An 18295-nucleotide genomic window follows, 5' to 3' on the forward strand; every position below is an offset into this window, starting at 1 on the left:
CCGAGAAATGGGGAAAGGGAAAAGAGAAACAAAACCTGAACTTCTTACAGTGATTCAGTTCCACATCTCACTGCAGTTAAACAGTGCTGAATTATCTGAGGAATTTAATACGTGAGGTGCCAGTAAACTTTTCAGCATCTGGTGGCTTGCCCAGTACAAGTAAAGAAAAAAGGAAAGTTAATGGTTCTTTTGAAAAGTCAGAAAACTTTACAAACAATTCCACATCAGCTTCCCATTTAACAAAGAATTTGCCAGGATTTTTCCTTTAAGACCTATAGATTATTATTTTTTTTTAATCTTTTAACAATATTTGGGAGAGGAGGGAGGATTTTTTTATATACCTCATCTTGAATGAGGTACCTCATCCTGAATTCATATCTGACTTTCTGTGAATTCAGCTGCAGAGCTCAAGTTTTCTCCACTTCATGGTACCAAGAGTCTATCTTCAGTTATGAGCAAAGCACTTTTTATTCCTACTAAAATGTAGCTGTTGATTTATTGTGTTGGATTCCCAAATAGGCCAGTTAGGGGAGAGCCTATTTACCTCCTCCTAACTGATCAAAACCCCTGACATAGCATACTGGGGACCAACAACTGGGAGTGGATGTTAAATGCAAGAGTTCTTTGACTCTGCTTGAATCCAAGATCAAGCTTATTTCTACAAACTTTTTCAGGATATTTGTATTCATGCCTATCTTTTGGCACCTGAAAACTTTCTATTTCCTTACTATGAGTGGGATTGATTAGGTATATAAGCATGAGTTCCGATGAAGTGCCTTGCCAGTTAGCTTGACCTAGACCCACTAATATCAAAATCAGTCCTGTCATTAGCATCAAGGATAATGTCTTTGTATATCCCGGTTTTGTGGCCATAACATAAGTAAACATGACAGGACTTTCCTCCTCAGGACAACTATTGTATTCTATTCTATTCTATTCTATTCTATTCTATTCTATTCCTTACTTTATGAGTTGAGATTCCTCTGAAAGCAATTTGAACTATGGATGGGCTAAATGTCACCTACTGATGGTTCCCATTTCACTCCATTGAAAACGGAGGGAGTTACAGCAATGAGAGTTTGATTTCATCTCAGTCAGTTTCCTAAAGTGGGGTGGGATGAATGTGAGCCACAGCCTAGTCCAAGTAATGCACTGTCGGTTTTTTATTCCCAGAAAAGCAGGGGATCCAAGGAGTAATCTTGCTCTCAGAATTGGGAGTCTCAGTTAAACACACAGAATTATGGCACTAATGCTAGTTTTATGGTTTTTCTGCATAAAATATATCTTGGTCAACATTGCTCAAGTAAATCCTTTGTTAGAAAATAAGCTAGAAAGTAAATATTCAAGCAATTGAAACACAGCTGAAATTCATTTACTTAACATTGAAATGAATATTCATTTACTGTTTTTTTCAGTGTTTGCCCAGCTGCAATTAACAATACTTAGTTCTTGTGTAGTGATTTTTATACTTAAAGCACTTTACATATATTATCTACTTAATCATTATCTAATTAATCTGAGTAATTAGTATTGAACTGTAGTTAGAATATTAATCGAGATGTAAAGCAAACTTAAAATTGAAGCGTAGCATTTTAAACACAATTTTTGAGACAGACAATGGTTTGGCCAATGATTATAAAAAGCCTATCTGATTTTCTCTTTGTAATATTTCTGTAGAAGAAAGCAAGAACATGTAATAATAGAAAGGCTGAAAAATGTTGACACAATAAAGTAGATAACTAACTTGCTTTCTGCTTAGTCTGCTCCACATGCATTAATCAAATATTCTCCCTCCCTCCTTTCCTCCCTTCCATACCATGTAATGGAAGAGAATGTAGGAATTTGCTTACTAACAAATATGCCAAAAAGGGACAATTTACACTTTATATGCCCATGCTGGCAGTGTCCCTTTGTTGAGTATAACAACTACTGCTTTTGACAACATTGATTTTTTTATTTAATTTCTGATGAATTATTAATAATTTGGATCAAGGTGATAGCAAAGACAATTGATTTCTTCTGCTGAGCATCCTGCAAGGTCTGGATTCTTGGTTAATAAGATGTTATCCTCTAGGTTTTTAATTTAATTGGAAGATATTCTCTATGTGGATATAAAGGGCAAATTATGTAGGCCATTTTAACACCAGCTATTTCTATTTGAGGTTCAAGTGCCGCAAACATAATTATTGTCAAGTGGGTTTCAAAGTTTTATATGTCTTAAATAGGTATTTGAACAGATTAGAAGTGGGGGACACCAAGTTCTTTGCCAAGTATCTTTGGACTGGTGATTTAATGCCATTCTGGCTCATTTTCTTCATCCATTCAACATTACTAACACACTACTAATGCTTATGTTGAAGTAACCTCTAGTAATACTTACCAATTCTATAGAAGAGATGAGGGCAAATGGTGGCGATAAGCCGCAGTCCCCAAGTGTCCCCATGGGGACATGTGGCAGGTGGAAGTGGAGGAATACTTTTGTGGCTAGCGAACCCATGGCCTTACCTCTCCTTCCCTTCTCAGCCTCTATTTTGTGCTCACGTTGGGAGAATGTGAGGAAAACGTGAAAAGCAGAACCCTCTGCTTTTCACAGATGAGAGGCAAAACTGTCTGGCCCACCCATGGCTATATAAAGCAGCAAGGGGACTCTTTACTGTGTTACTTCATGGGGACCGGATTAATCCCAAGACACCAACTTTTCTATTACTGCACAATACACAACAGCGAGGAGTTATTTCAATTCTTTAGCGAGACTCTCCTCACCTAACTGTTCACATGGACAGTATCATCAGCAACACTCATAGGAGGCTTTCTTTAGAATCAGTGGAGACAGAAGAGATACATTTAGGAGATGACTCATTTGATCTGATTTAGTGTAACAGGATCCTTGTTATTGGGACTACACGGATGACAGAGGCTTGTTGAGACACGTAGGAGTTTGAAAAGTCAGTAGAACAGGGAATTGGCCCAGCATTTAAGGATTTGGTTCCTCAGAGAGGAATTGACTACCAGTCAACTTCTAAAAAAAAACACTTTGAAACTAAGATGGAGGCATAATTAATTAATTTTCTATTGCACACATAACCAAATACTGAAATTGCTTGTCTCATATTGAGTGATTTTAGATAATTCAGGATTTCTTCCTTCTGCCAATTAAAGACTAATACTAATCAGTAAATTACTGAAAATCTTTTTGCACTGAATAGTAGTAAGAAAAATGATGTATGAGGATCATTTACATTCTGTTAACCATATTGATTTAAATCCAAAAAAAAAAATAGAGACTCTTAGTGACAGAATTAGCATTTGCTGTCTGTCATGAAATGCTTAGATCCCATCATATTTCATTATAGACAGCAGTAGTTGGGATGATTATAAGGAAATGGATTTCTAACATGTTTCTAGTGATCGATAATAAAATGTAAAACTTTTTTTTATTTATTTTCAGTGTCCCAGCAAAACATTTGGAGGCTTCGATTCCACCAAGGACCTTCCTGATGAAGTTATAACATTTGCAAGAAGCCATCCAGCCATGTACAACCCAGTATTCCCCATCAACAACCGTCCAATCATGATCAAAACGGACGTGGATTACCAGTTCACACAGATAGTAGTAGATCGAGTAGATGCAGAAGATGGCCAGTATGATGTGATGTTCATTGGCACAGGTGAGAAGTCTTGAATCTACGCTGTATGCTCCTCCAGGCATTACGGAGACAGAGATCAGATAAAATTTCATACTCTGAAAAATAGAACACTGACAGAACAGTGTGTAGATCTGGGGCAAGACTCAAAACTCTGTGTGTGGGGAGGTCTTTGTTACATACATTCGCTGTTACAAGTTCAGGTTGTGGCCTGCATAGCTTAATTCTTTAGGAGCTTTGCCAACTGGATTAAGATCAAACCACTCTCTTTTCAACTACTGTTATTAGGGAATTTTATTAGAAATATCTTGCCTTATTAATTATAATTTAGTATTAAAATGTGGGTTTGAAGTACAGCATAAGAGGTATTAATATGAATGAGGCAAGTATCCAGGTATGGGAAATGTCTTGTGTGCCTTTCAGGTATTTCAAGTATTGCCTTAAGATGCCCAGCTCTTTAGCCAAAAGAGTACACCATTTTACTTAAGATGAAGATATCTGGCACATACAAGGTGTTTTAAGATGAGTTGGTATTCAAATAGAAACTTGATATCCTTTCCAAAGCATTTGCAGAATCATACAGCTTGGGCATTTTATCAAAAGTAGAAGTATGCACTCCGAAAAGATCTTTTCCAGAAAGGTAATAATAAGAAATAACAGTGGCCAGAAATTAGCTGATATGCATTTGCCTAGGTTCAGGGGCTTCAGAACTATGCTGATTAGCAGTTGGTGGATCTGCTGCTTCACCTTTGAAGATTTCCCATTAGCTGACTGGTGTTTCAGTTATGTTGAATAAAAGTATTTTAAACTTCTATCGAACATAATTGCCAGTAATTAGACATTGGCATCATGAAGTCCAAGCAAATCAAACCAAAACCCCACTGTTTCTTTTCAGCTTTGGACCAAAAAATATCTGTCTGGCTGTCTGTCTTATAACAGTGCAATTTTTGACTTGCTTTAAGTAAGTTCTGGTACTCTAGACCTGGGGTCAGATTTCCAAAGCAATAAATCTCAAGGTCTCTTTCATGTTGATGCCTGAAATATATTATGAGTAAACTGAGAGCTGATGAAGCTTTGTGTACCAAACACAGTGCATGCGTAGCAATTCAGAACATTTACTGCAGGAAATGCAGCTCTGCAGAAAGCGTTCCAGCTCTTTAAAGCTGTGAACTGAGTTATTAGATACCAGTGCTACAATATGTTCTTGCATAAAACATTGAAAAGTAGTTTCATATGATTTTACACAACACATATATTTTCCATCACACATTAGAGACTTCAATGCCATCTACAACTGGCAGTGTTTTGTGCCTTTCAACAAGTCTTCTATGACCTGATTCAGCCCAGAAAAAAAAATTAATGGCAATGCTCCCCTTGGCTGCGATGTGAGGCAACAAGCCCTTCAGCATCCAGAGTATGATGCTGAACAAACATAAGGAGCTGATTTATGTCTACATCTTGAGCACAAGAGGTGGCATTTATCTCACCAAAGTTTGGCATTCAGTCTAAGAAAGATGCATTGGCTTCTGCAAGGGAGAGGGATAATTAGTTCCAGAGAGAGATTCATTGTACTTTCTTCAAAATCTCTATTAGAGTAAGATGAACAGTTATGAAGGAGTTCCTGTCTGTTTTCAGACAGTACTGGAAGACTTCCTTAAACCTGAGCTATAGCTTCTAGATCGCTATCATTACTTATAGTGGTTCTTATCAAAATCAGTCAGGCAAAGTCTCCATCTGAAAGAGCCTCAGTGATACCTAGCTCTTACCTTTGAGTTGGGAATTTAGGCACTCACTTAATTCCCTAAACCACTAATATTCAGGTGTGTGGTAAGTGCTTTGAATCTCGTCCAACATTGCTGATAGTTGTACCCAAGAACTGTAAAAGTACTGAACGATTATTAGTTGCACTTGCCAAAAGAGATTGCAGCACCAAACCCCCAGGTTTGTAAGTGCCGAGTGTTATTATTTCTCGAAATATTACTTTTGTCCATAGAAACTGTTCTTCTTCCAGCAGGAGGTTATACCCTCATGGGACAAGAACAGGCGTTACACCACCTGTGCTTGGAGCTGGGGCACAAAAGGTGCTCCCTGCTCCTCTGAGCTCATTATCCTTATTGTGGGTTTCAGAATGAGAAAAGGGCATCTTCCACGCAGGGGTAAAGGAAAAGAGGCAGAACTGAAGCCCTGCCTGCCTTCTGCCAGACGGCTGCACTGAGCCAGCTGTCAAAGTCAAAGGAACCAGAAACAGATACACAATCAGCACATTTTGCATCTTCCCCAAGCAAAGAACAAACCAGGGAGCAGATTAGGGACTCTAGTCGCAGTCCAGTTTCCCACTTGATGGTCTGAACCTATGACAAAGCCAGAGTTAAGCCCTCTGGGGTATGACTGGATTTTTCTCTGCAGGTCTGTCCCATCAGATTAGATACATTTCTCTGTAGTTTCCCACTGCAGTTGCAGCAATCTACATTATTCCCACATGCTGCTGAACTTCAATATGTTGAAGAAATACTTTTTTTTCCCTTTTCATTGAATAACTGATGATAATTGAACACAACATAATTAATAGCCACCCAGTGTGGTCACATTTTCCTTTCCTGTGGGTGAAATCTTTAGCCGAGCAGTTTCTTTCCCACTGTGATTGTACCAGTGTGTTTCACAATGGAAATAAAATCATATCGGCATGCTTGAAATTATATCAGAAAAAAACAGGATTTAAGATATGCACTTAATGCATATCCTGAGTGTCTGATGTTTGGGATCATTTGGCACAGTCAACCTACATCTGTCAGTAAAGCAAATTAATAACAGTAATCTTATCTCACTGAGCAGAGCCTATTGATCCTAAAGGAGAAGCCTGATTCCATTTGTGTGAAATTGTTTGAAACAGTACTCTGTAAAACTTGATCTAGAACTCAGATAAAGCCCCACTTTGGTACCTGTGGCCTGACCAAAGTCGCCGTAGTGATTAACACTGTGTATCTTTGACCTCAGAGGCTTTCTCGAGCATCAAGCGACTGCAATTGTTGCAGGATCCACTTAAAAGTCAGGCCTTTTTTTGAAAAAACACTATGTGGGGAACACACGTCTGCTCAGTGCCCACTCAGGCTCCACAGTTTCTCTTGTGCTGTTTTATCACACACACCCCCCCCCCCCCCTTTATTTCTAGAATATGGCATTTGACAGAGGATGGTCATATTACAGCACAGAATACAGTCATGACACATTGCTATTCTGTTGTATTTATTAGATCAGAGTTCTCTTTTTTTACCCGTACAATGTATTTTCCTCAAAACCACAGTCATAAAATTATCAGGATAATTAAGGAAATGAACTCATCCATTAAATTACAAATGTAACTAACGTTAAATTATCTGTTGTTCTGAATTACTCTGTTGTAGAAATGTGGATTTTTTTCTTCTTGTTTTAAAGTTTATATTGCATTTGTTCTGTATTGTTCTCAATATTTCTTGAATTAAGTATATTCAATTAGTAGCAGTAACCATAATGAAAACCACTTCCAAAACAACTTATCTAGTATATTTTACTAGCTTAGTTTGTACATGTAGCTGCCTAAATAAAAAGTTGTGCTTTGCTTTGTTTTTGTTGTTTTAAGAAAGAATTGTGTTTTCTTTTTTAAAAAAATCTGTGAATTTGTGACTAATGAAAGAAAACAATAATGTACATATTTTTGTGGAAAATAAATCACTTCTTTCTAAAATATGTACTTAGAAACCAGCATCTCCTTAAAGGGGAGCAGATGGAAAAATGAAAATCTCAGTTCTACAGGATATTGTAGGATTTTTAGAATATTTTAATACAAATTCATGTAAAGAAGTTGAAATATCAGAATTTTCTCATGAAGTCAATAGCTTTTAAGTTAAGTCACGTTATAAAGACATTTTCAACCTGTGTAATCTATTTGTTTCATTTGTTTATACAAATTTTCAATATCAAAGTAGTGAGTTGTCATGTTTTTAATCAGAAGTTTCGACCAACACACACAAACATATATACATACAAAATACGTTTTAATTTTGTGTAATTGATGGTTAATCCTTGTTTCAAGAATGTTGACCTTTATAGTTCTGTTACTTTGAGAATTTTACCCATTTAAAATGCCTTATATTTTCCTAAACTATTACTGCTATAGAATGTGCAACATGAAAAGTCCTCAGGGACGTGGTTGTTATTCCTATGATACATTTACAGGGCACTACACTTGGCTGGTTAAAAAGAAAAGTCACATACAGAGTGTTTCCATTTCAGAGAGTCTGCAGTGATGTGTACCAACCTAGAAATGATTCTTTTCTTTTTTGTTGTTCCCTGTAAATTCTGTTCGTGGAAACAAACAAATAAATCACAGATGCAGAAGCTGTAAGTCTCAACCATATTCACAAAACCAAAGGCTGTAGCTCTGGAATTTCAAGCATTGGCCTTGTTCATGTTAAAGCCAATTGCAAAACTCCAAGAATGTAAGTGGATATAGTATTAAAATGCTGGCACACATCTATTTCTAAACAGAAGAAATAAGTTGTATTGCTTTTTACCCCTCAGCGAAGACCAGTATCTAAGACACAGCAAAATATAGATGCCTTAAGGGGCTTATACATCTTAGGTACTTTGTTTGACACAGGGAAGATCGCATGTACTTAAGAGAACTAACGGTTTCATCTGTCTAACAACATTTGTCCAGATGTTTTTATATTGATACTGAGCCTTCTGACAGCATCTTCACATGCATTTTAAGAATGACAAACATCATATTCAAAATGGACAATAAAACATGCCTGGGTAAATTTAGTGCATTTCCTTCCTCAATTAAATTGACTGAAACAGCTGTCATTTTATACTGTCATTTAAAGAGTATTTCAGTCCTTTTCATTCTTTAATAACTATAGTAGTTTTTATCTTCTTTGTTGCATTTTGATAATTGCAAGACTTCAGTGAAATGTCCCACTGAAATTTGATGTTTTTCTAGGTTATTTTAAAAAGCAGTTGGTATTTTGAACAATGAGTGCCTAGAGATAGGTGACTTCACAATCTTTATATGTGAAATAATTACGTACTACAAGAAATGCTGGCTGCTCTGAAGCTGAAGTATGCATCTTAAGCACCTGAATTTTTTTTTTCTTTTTTTTTTTTTTCCCCCCAAGATATTGGAACAGTTCTTAAAGTGGTTTCAATTCCTAAGGAGACTTGGCATGAATTAGAGGAAGTCTTGCTGGAAGAAATGACAGTCTTTCGGGTAAGTGCGGCTAGATTTCAAGTGTCAGGTTGTAGATTTCTCTGTGGACAGCTGCAAACTAAACTTCTTGCAGTCTAGCCAAGGAATAGCCTGGCATACCCCTCTAATTAGCTTGTCATTTGGAGACCCAGACACTAGTCAAAATAAACCTTGGAACTTTCAGTGCTAGCTGGAGGTTAATGATAAAAGAAATGGCATTCTGGGGTCTTGTTTTGTGGCTTAGAAAGTAAATTAGTATCTCTGAATCTTAGAGCTATTACGTGCTGTAGTTAAATACATATCTGTGAAAGTCTGGGAATAATGCCTGTCTGTTTTCTCCCACAGTGATATGCAATACATGCATCTTATAGTTGCATCAGCTCTTAACACTACCCAGACTATCAGCATAATTTAACTAGGAAGATACTTTAGGAAAAACAGTGATCTGCACAGATTCCTTATGCCTAATAATCCGAGAAACAAAGTGTTTGTATTTTGAAAGGTGTCTTTAGGGTCTCATTTTCATGGGTTGACACGAGACACCATGAACACCCCCTAATCTTTCGTACTTTTTTGTGAAAATCAGTCTTTCGCATTTTTCCTATCTGAGCCACCTAAAAACTACAGTATCCCGCAGGCACTCCTGCAAATCGAGGCCAAGTAAACCTTTCAAACACTTCCCAGACAGAACCCAGGGATGCCTCATGTTTTGTACACAACAACAAATCATTTACATTCCCCACGTTATTCTTTTTGTCAGTGCCGTTTTATGGCACCATTTCACAGGCCCCAGGCTTTCACGGGGTTGATACCCAGCTGGGAGGGCGAGGCTAATCCGACAGCGTGAAGATGATGCTTACGTGCTCGGAGAGCCCCACCATCGTGTGGTCTCGCTCCAGATGTGCTGACAAGGGCTCTGCTCAAAACCTGCCACGGGGGCCCAGCCACCATGTCCTCATCATACTCAGTTGCCATCCCTTTATCTTTGGTTTCCGAACAGATACAACATATCTAAACAGAGCTTGGGTATCTTTTTATTATTACTTTCAATATTATTTTTATTTTTTCCTTATGGGCAATCTTGCCGTTAGCGGCACGAATCTTGCACAGAAACCACTGTTTTGAGTGCAAGATACCACTGAAAAATGGGTATCTCTGTTTCTGCAATCCAGGGCAGGGGTTGAGGGCAGAAATGTGGGGGGTTTCTTTCTTTTTTTATTAACAGAAAAATAAAGTAGAAACTACGAGGAGAAAATGAGACAAGTAATTTGTGGCTCCCAGCTTTTTTTCTTTTTTATACACGCAAAAGTCATTACATTAATGCAGGGTAATTTGGCAATTGTTGATAATGTATGAGTCTCTTCCCTAAATCAAGTAGAAGTGCCAAGTTAAAGGAGATCAGAGAAATATAAAAGTGAAAGAAAGAAAATAAATGGAGTGAAAGTTTTATTTCAGAAAGGCTTTACAGAAGTAGAATGGTTAATGGCAAATTCAGATCTGGTATTTTACTTTACATGTGTATTTATTCATTACACAAAAGGATTTGGGGTTCTGATTTACTTGAAAGCTCATTTATCTCCTTTGGCATGTATTTAAGCCTTAAAGAGGGCATTAACGTACTTCAGTGGAATAAGCAGAATTTGTATGCATAAGATACGGATCTTTCAATAGGGAATTTGCAACAGATTTTACATGTATAAGTGTAAGTTTTTATTAGTTACTAAAGAGTCTATGTGCATAATGAACAATATATTTTGATGCTTAAATTGCAATGTGCTGAATACAATGCTTTTCATTTATAATTCCACAAAAATGAAAGTCTTCCATATCTGTTACGTTGATAACAAATGCCTCTTCTAACCCCATTTGTGCAATATTTCTCTGCACAGCTGAGCAAACAAACTAATGAATTCAATTTTCATTCAAATGTTACACTTAATTGATGCTCTCTAATATAAGGTTTATTAACCCATTTATAAAGGCAAGTCCACATGCTTAACATCCAGTGACCCATATCAAATTCCTTCAGGATAAACAAGTTGAAAAGCTACACAAGTATAAAAGCTTAATAAGGACTTTATTAATGTACATACATAACTAAAAGTGTGATGCATGGGATCAGTAGCAGATTTTCAGATGGAATAAAGTTCATACAGAATTGACTTGCACACTTTGTAACCAAATTATGCACTTTTACTCTCAGGATTAAAATCCATTCCAGCAGCTGGGCCTAAAAGATGTAATAGTCTTTTTAGTCAGATATGAACATACTTAATCTGTTCAATATTTCTTAGAGTCTCTCATGTAAGACAGTAGATATTGGTTTGACGTCTGCTACAGATAGCATAATTAAGAGTTGACTTAGCTAGGAGAACAATAACTATCCTAATGACTCATTTGGTTGATTAAATAATGCGTATTCCAGGGTGCAAAAAACCTCTTGCCAGTTTTAGCTCTGTGTTCTGCAAATATGAGTAACTTCCTTGTACGTGAATAGCATGGTACAGTCAACAAGATTATGCTTGGAATTAAGGCTTGTTCTTATGAATAAAATTTCACAGGAATGGGTTTTTCACCTTGATACAGTTAAAATGTATTGCCTCTTTCAGTGTTATCACCTTTAATATATAGTATCTACATATTTTGATTCAGCCATTATTATTTTCATATTACCTGAGAGGTTCTTTAAATGCAGTTTTAATATTAAGTGTAGAAATTAATTTAAAGATGTGAAACTAATAACAAAGTAATCACAATGAAACTGCAATAATCATGGAAAATGATATATCTACAAGCAACATAGCAATCAAAGATGCACTCAGATATGTACATGCATTCTAATTCACTTACAGCTAGAAACTATTCCACTGCAAAAGACAGCAAGAAACGCCGTTACTACAGAGCGTCTAGTTTAATTTCAGGGTTTCTAGGTTGAGCAAATAACATTCTAGCAGAATTTTTGTGTTTATAGAACTCATTTTATATTTTAACTCTTTTTTTTTTTTTTTTTTTTCCCCTTAGGAACCCACTGTTATTTCAGCAATGAAGATTTCCACAAAACAGGTACTATGTGCACAAACTTTAAATCACTTTTAAATATTTATTGGTCTTTGTCTTTTAGAGACAGTAACTTGGCAGTCAGTAGAGACATATTAATTACAGCAGCAGCATCCCATCCCTTTACATAAACATCAGTAGTTTCTCAGGAAAATGTGACATGGAAAGGAGAAAGGAAAAGTCTAGTTTGTGTTACTTACTGGCAAGGTGGAAACTAAACACAAATTTACCAGCTGTCTGGAGGCTCTCTAGAAAAAAAAAAAAAAAATCCACATTATGGAATCTGTTCTCCTGACAGAGAAACTGTTCAAAAGGAGCAGCCAAACTTTGTCCCTGGCTTTAATGGGGCTAGTTCTAGTCTCTGTAGGAATAGTCTAGTATAAAATGCGGATAGTGGAACCAAAGACTGGAAATGAGACATCCTCCTGTCTGTCTGTCCAATACCCTTTTCATTCCTGGATGTGCACCATTCAGCTTTAACAAAGAGGGTAGGTCTGATTTAGTCCAAATTTTCCATGGCTTTCTGGTTCAGTGACATGGTTAGGATATGGGTTCCAGACTCCAGAATTTATAGTTCCTGCTTGCTGTTGAGTGCACTAATAACTAACTTCTTAAAGAAAAGATATATATTATAGCCTTCGTTGTAGACCAGACCATAACTAAAATGAACTGGACTTCTTGATGGATGGAGGTAGTTTTGTCTGATTTACGGTAAAGGTGATTCCTGCATTTCTGAGCCAATACGGGCGATTATTATTAGGCTTCTTTGTGAAGCAGCCGATGAATTAGGTAGTCATGCAAAGAACATTGGGTTGTAGTCTGGGAGTGAAGTGGGTATTGGGGGCCTATCTTCCAGTTCTGCCTGGAATTAGGTAGATGGATCCCAGCCACTGTCATTTCCTGTCTCAGATGTCTGAGACATAAAATTTAGTGTCAAATTTAACATAATAAAACTTTTTCTTTCTTTCTTTTTCATATTTGTGTTGATTTGGAGCCTGATTCAGTAAATAAAAGCAACTTGTTCACACTTATTAACTTTTCCGTTAATGTCATTATCAGTAAAGAGGAGATTTGGTATTAATTCCACACTGGCTGCACTAAAAACTGTGTGTGTTATAAATAAGATTTAGTTAATTCATCTACCTCACCCTATACGTTATTAAACAGAAGTTGAATTCATTCTGTAATGGGCAGTGCCCAATACTATGTTTGAAATGCTGCATATTTAACTCAGAATTCACTGTATTTAGGAAAGTTGTCTGAAAACATTCATGTATTTGACAGAAAACATTTTGTTTGGGGACACTCTTTTAACATAGTTTACCACCTAAAATAACAAAAATGGCAGGACAAAAAAAAAGTACTATTGAATACTGGGATATTTAAAAACAAACCTGTCAAGTTGTATATATGTTCACATCATACCAAAATGCTCTGCTCTGGATTATTTTTATAAGTACATTCCCTTAAAGCAGCCAGTCATATTTGATAATGGACCATGCATTTTCATACAACTTCTTCTTCAAAGCATCTTTAGTTATTCAGGAGAGATTACAATTTTCCCTGAGTCTTTTGAAAACAAATTTACACTTCTAAAATTGTCTAAAACTAAAAAAGAGCATAAAACACAAGTTATTCAGGCAGAGTTAAGCTCATGAAAAATCAACCAGCCTCAGGCTAAAAATGACAGAATCATGATACAGTGTGACAAGCTTTTGGCACTGTGTCTCTGTATCAAATAAGTATACGGCAACATGTTTCCATTTTGTATTTATGATTTAAAAATACTGTAGTTTTATAACTCAAACACTTTACTCATTGTGTTCTGATAAGGAGGACGTTTTTCATATAAACAGCACGATAATTCCATGCATTGTAGAAAGCAGGAACATGAAATGTAAACAGCAAAACCAACATGTCCTATTGAATAACTTTAAAGAAATCACTTCATTTTGGTTTTTTTCCCTAACAATTATTTCATCCAATTACAAAAACATGGCATGGGGAGTTTCTTCTTGGTTTTGAATGTTTTGCTATGCTGGTTGTTCAAACCTACCTCTTTTGCCATCATGCCAATATGGTATGTTACAAATGACTCTTCTTCTGAAAGACTAAAATCTACAAATTCTTCAGGAGCAGAACTTAGCTTAAGTTTTAAATTATATAAAACTTTAAGGCTCCCATATGTCTCTCTGTGAGTACGAATTTGGCCCTTGAGCGAGAGTGACTTAGAGCAAGGAAATTTAGCCTTTGTGTGCAAAACTAAGCCTTGATACAGCCCTTCTCAAGTCTGCTGTGTTTAACTCGCAGGAGTTTTATTTCTATTTTCTCACTGAAGCTACATATTCCTCCTAATTGGGTTCAGAGCCCTAGGCTTGTGTAACCTTACCACCTAAGCAACTTACGCATGGTTGGCAATAGAGGCAAACCTTCGGAGGACAGCATCCTAGAGCCACTGTAACACCCTGCAGCTGCCTAAATTTACAGTTCTGGGGGAGCCAGGCTTCCAGGGAGCCCCTGGCTGCCACTTAGACCTGAGCCTATCAGGTGGGGCTCTAATTTTTCCCTGGATTTAAAAATGTGGAAGCAAGCCAGAAAGTCAGGCCTGACTTTCAATCAAAGGTGACTTTTTGTGGAGGAAGCTCTCATCTTTTTGTCAGGGTCAGGTTTGTGATCCTCTGTTTCAAAAATCCATTGGATTTCTGGTAAGATGGGGAAAAAATAAGGAGATCCTTGGCTGATACAGGCCATCTCCTTATCTGGTGAACTGCTGCGAAGAGCTTTTCTTTCTATCCTTAAGATTCTCAATCAAAGGCAAGGCAGAGACCTTTGGAAAGACCTTAGTGACTACTTTTATAGTACTGCTCACAAAGTACTGGATTTTATTCAGAGATCACCATTTCTGTCCATAGTGAGCATATAGAAAGGACCAGCTCGAAATGGATATGTCAGTTAAACAGCCCCCTGAACTATTCTGCATCAGTTACTTTTTAAGACATAAAATTAAATTAAATGGGATTTGAATCTGATGCTCCCTAAAGTTCCTTTAAAAATTCTGTTCTTTTTTTAAGCATTATATTTTTTATTCTCTCTTTTTTTTTTTTCTTTTTAATTGCAAATGGAAAATTCTCAGTTATCTCTTTGTCCAGCTTCTAGAGAAAGACTGCATTTTGGGCAGCACCTTGGGGCAAACAGAAACCACTGGATTGCTTAAAACATTAGTCTCCTCAGCTTTTCTGGAATTCTGATACTTCTGCAATAATTTTTAGAGGACAACTTTTTTTTTTTTTCCCCTCCCTCTGGTTTGATCTGATAATCAGTTGATTTATTAAATTAACAACCTCCTGGGAGAGACTCTTTGCCCAAAAGGCAGTTTGACTGTGTATGGCAAAGTAAGGTCAGACCATTGATGCAAATCATTCTGTTACTATTTTCTGAATTTCATACTGCCTGGATTTATATATTATTAGTGTCCAGAATAATGATCACCAGCTGGATTCTAAAACCATGGTCAGAAGAGCAGCAAACAGGGCAGCAGCCTTCAGGCTGTGTAGCACCTGAAACACGTGCCGTAGGTCACTAACTGAACTTTATGAACTTATCGACAAGGAATAGCGTCTTTAAGTAACCCTATTTTGGCCTCACTTTTTTTTTTTTTTTTTTTTTTTCCTTATGGTGTTTCTGGTCATTCTTTAATTCTAAAGACATTTATTAGAAATCAGGGAGATGTTTTTGACAAAATGAAATTGGTTACAGAGGTACATAGGAAACCATTGCACCATTCTTCTTTATTTTCCCATGTGCATTCTCTGGGTTGATTTTTATATTAGTTGCACCACACTTTGCTACACGCTTATATAGATATTAATGCCCCAATTACATAGGACTCAGATCAATACCATCTGGACATTTAAGATACTTAACTGAAGCTCTAATTTGACCTATGCTGCCTCCATAATCAGTAAAGAGAAAAGACATCCCTTGAGAAATGGTTAGGTCACCTAAGAATTGAATTGCTGCTCTTTTTACTGCAGAACGTACCCCTAAGCTGGGTACTTGATTAAGTGACTTAAGTTAGACAGAATCAGCTTATCATGTCTGCTGCCTGTCATCTGCTTCTCAAAGATACAACACTAACTGGGGACTGGTATGTACAGCCAAGGCTTTGTGTGGAGCTCTGTGTGGTCACAGATTTTTGCCCAGAGAATGTGGGTTTACAGCCCAGCTATGGCACTATAATAGATGGAAGCAGCTGCTTAGAAAGGGCTTAGTTTTCAATTTACTAGTGAATTTTCTTTTGGGTGCTTTCCTTGTCATATTTTCCTTGAGAAAATACTGGTGTTTATATAAATGCACAGGATGTTTCTGTTACAATTAATATGTCTGTATAAACTGCCAAGCTCCTGTCTCTGAAAGAAGTTAACACAACACCTTTTATGAGTATTTTTGGGTTTGCTGTCTCCTGGTATCCAGTGCTCATCATTTCTAGTATGTAGGTGACCCCAGCCATCTTCCATTCCCGAATTCCCTGGAAATGATACCTCTGGGACATCGCAGTGCAGGAGATGAAGAATTTTGATAACATTTCTTGAAATCCTATTTTTTGCACCATCTTCATGATTTCTAAGAATGAAAAATGAATACAAATTTCTATTTTCTTGGTGGGACTGCTTGGAGTGGGACCTTAAAAAGAAATGTATTAATTGCTCCACTATGGGTGCTGGGCAGCAAAGTTTAAGCTTTGTGATAGCAAAGTGTCAGTGTTTCCAAAACAGAAGGATTATGCCATTTAATTTTTGTTTATCTATTCATTTTGGTTTCCCCTAGTTTTGCATCTCAGAGGGAACTGTATTTACTTACTACACTCACACTTGTTTTCTTTGTGAATTAGTGCTAACCTGGAATATCTCTGTTTGGACTTTCATGTGGGATCAGTAGTTCAGTTTCCTTACGTCCCTCTGGGGACCAACTTCTTTAATGGACCACATGAATTTGATATCAGAGAGGAAACTGAGAGTGGCAAGATATTCTGTTGTGATGCCATACAAAGCTGTAGTTCGTTTTGTATGCATGTTTTTTGATATACTTCATGGCTTGTCTCTGCATTTGAACTACATCTTCCACTGAACAATGTTTTTAATCCAAAATAAAGTAATCATACATTTCAGTTAGAGTATGTGACCTATAGAAAAGAGTATGAAGAACCAGAATTATCAAACGTGCAGAGAAGTGTATGCATGGCAGCACTTCCAAGCTGAAATGTCTTAGCATCAGTCTGACGTAATTTATATTAGGTTTCCTCCCCACGTACACAAATCAGTCATATATTGGAAATTTACATTAAAGTTGTTTTCATTTTTCTTCAGATTCAAAAGCATATTCTCCATTGTGTTCTGTCACTGATTATAGCGCTTTCCCAATGCAGGGATCTGAATACAAAAGAAAAAATGGAAGAGTAGTTAAATTTTTCTTACTGTTTGGAGAGGCCACCGAGAGTGTCATAAAAAAAAAAAATCAAAGTTTTTTTTTTATGCTGAGGACATTTCTCTTCTCATTCCTTTAGTGTACATCTGGATCATGATCCTTTATTGTATTTGTAATGGTCCTAATATATTATTATATAAACTTTTTTTATGCTTTCCTAGAAAAAATGGTAATTTACAATTTTTTAAAATTCTTTTTTGTTTTGTAACTTTTATAACAGCAACAGCTCTACATTGGCTCAGCCACCGGAGTTTCACAGCTTCCTTTACACCGCTGTGATGTGTATGGAAAAGCATGTGCTGAGTGTTGCCTTGCAAGAGACCCTTACTGTGCCTGGGATGGTTCATCTTGCTCACGTTACTTCCCCACTGCTAAGAGGTAGGGACAGTTTCAGATGTCTGTATGGTTTGCTATTTGTTTTAACTGATGGTCTCAATATGACCAGAGGGCTTTGGAGATTTTTCACGGAATGGTTAACTGGAGCCCTTTCTCTTCCAAAGAAAACATAATTGTGGGAGTTACAAGCAATATGAAGTCTTGGTTGATTTAAAGTGAACACTGCTACTTCTTGGGTTGGCTTAAAAAGCTGTTGTAAGAAAACATCCAGAAAAGAGTTGTCTCTGAAATGAATTCATAACTTTTATATTCAGTAATAAACAGCAAACTCAAAAAAAGTCTTTTCTCTTAACATGAGAAGGGGGCTTGATATTAAAATAAAAGAACTACTTGCCCAAGTAAATTATTGTGCATTTTCATGAATTCTCATTCAAAGAAAATATTTATAGATTGTTTGGACATGAATGGAAATTTATTGTTTAGTGATATATAACATTATTGTTATGTGTTGATGTGTGTCTAAATGCTACCAGATCAGAACAATCAC

At 36.7% G+C, this 18295-nt stretch overlaps 1 protein-coding gene across 3 annotated transcripts in view; it reads left to right on the forward strand.

Moving 5' to 3' along the window:
• Positions 1–18295, forward strand: part of SEMA3A (semaphorin 3A) — a 341628-nt gene that overhangs the window by 307622 nt on the left and 15711 nt on the right. For all 3 annotated transcript variants that reach the window (XM_049814320.1, XM_049814321.1, XM_049814322.1), the window contains exons 12-15: positions 3449–3668; positions 8801–8892; positions 11893–11934; positions 17633–17790. In XM_049814320.1, coding sequence (XP_049670277.1) covers positions 3449–3668; positions 8801–8892; positions 11893–11934; positions 17633–17790 — 512 coding nt within the window. The remainder of the gene's footprint in view (positions 1–3448; positions 3669–8800; positions 8893–11892; positions 11935–17632; positions 17791–18295) is intronic.

Source organism: Accipiter gentilis, chromosome 11 (assembly GCF_929443795.1).
Source record: "Accipiter gentilis chromosome 11, bAccGen1.1, whole genome shotgun sequence".
Lineage (NCBI taxonomy): Eukaryota > Metazoa > Chordata > Aves > Accipitriformes > Accipitridae > Astur > Astur gentilis.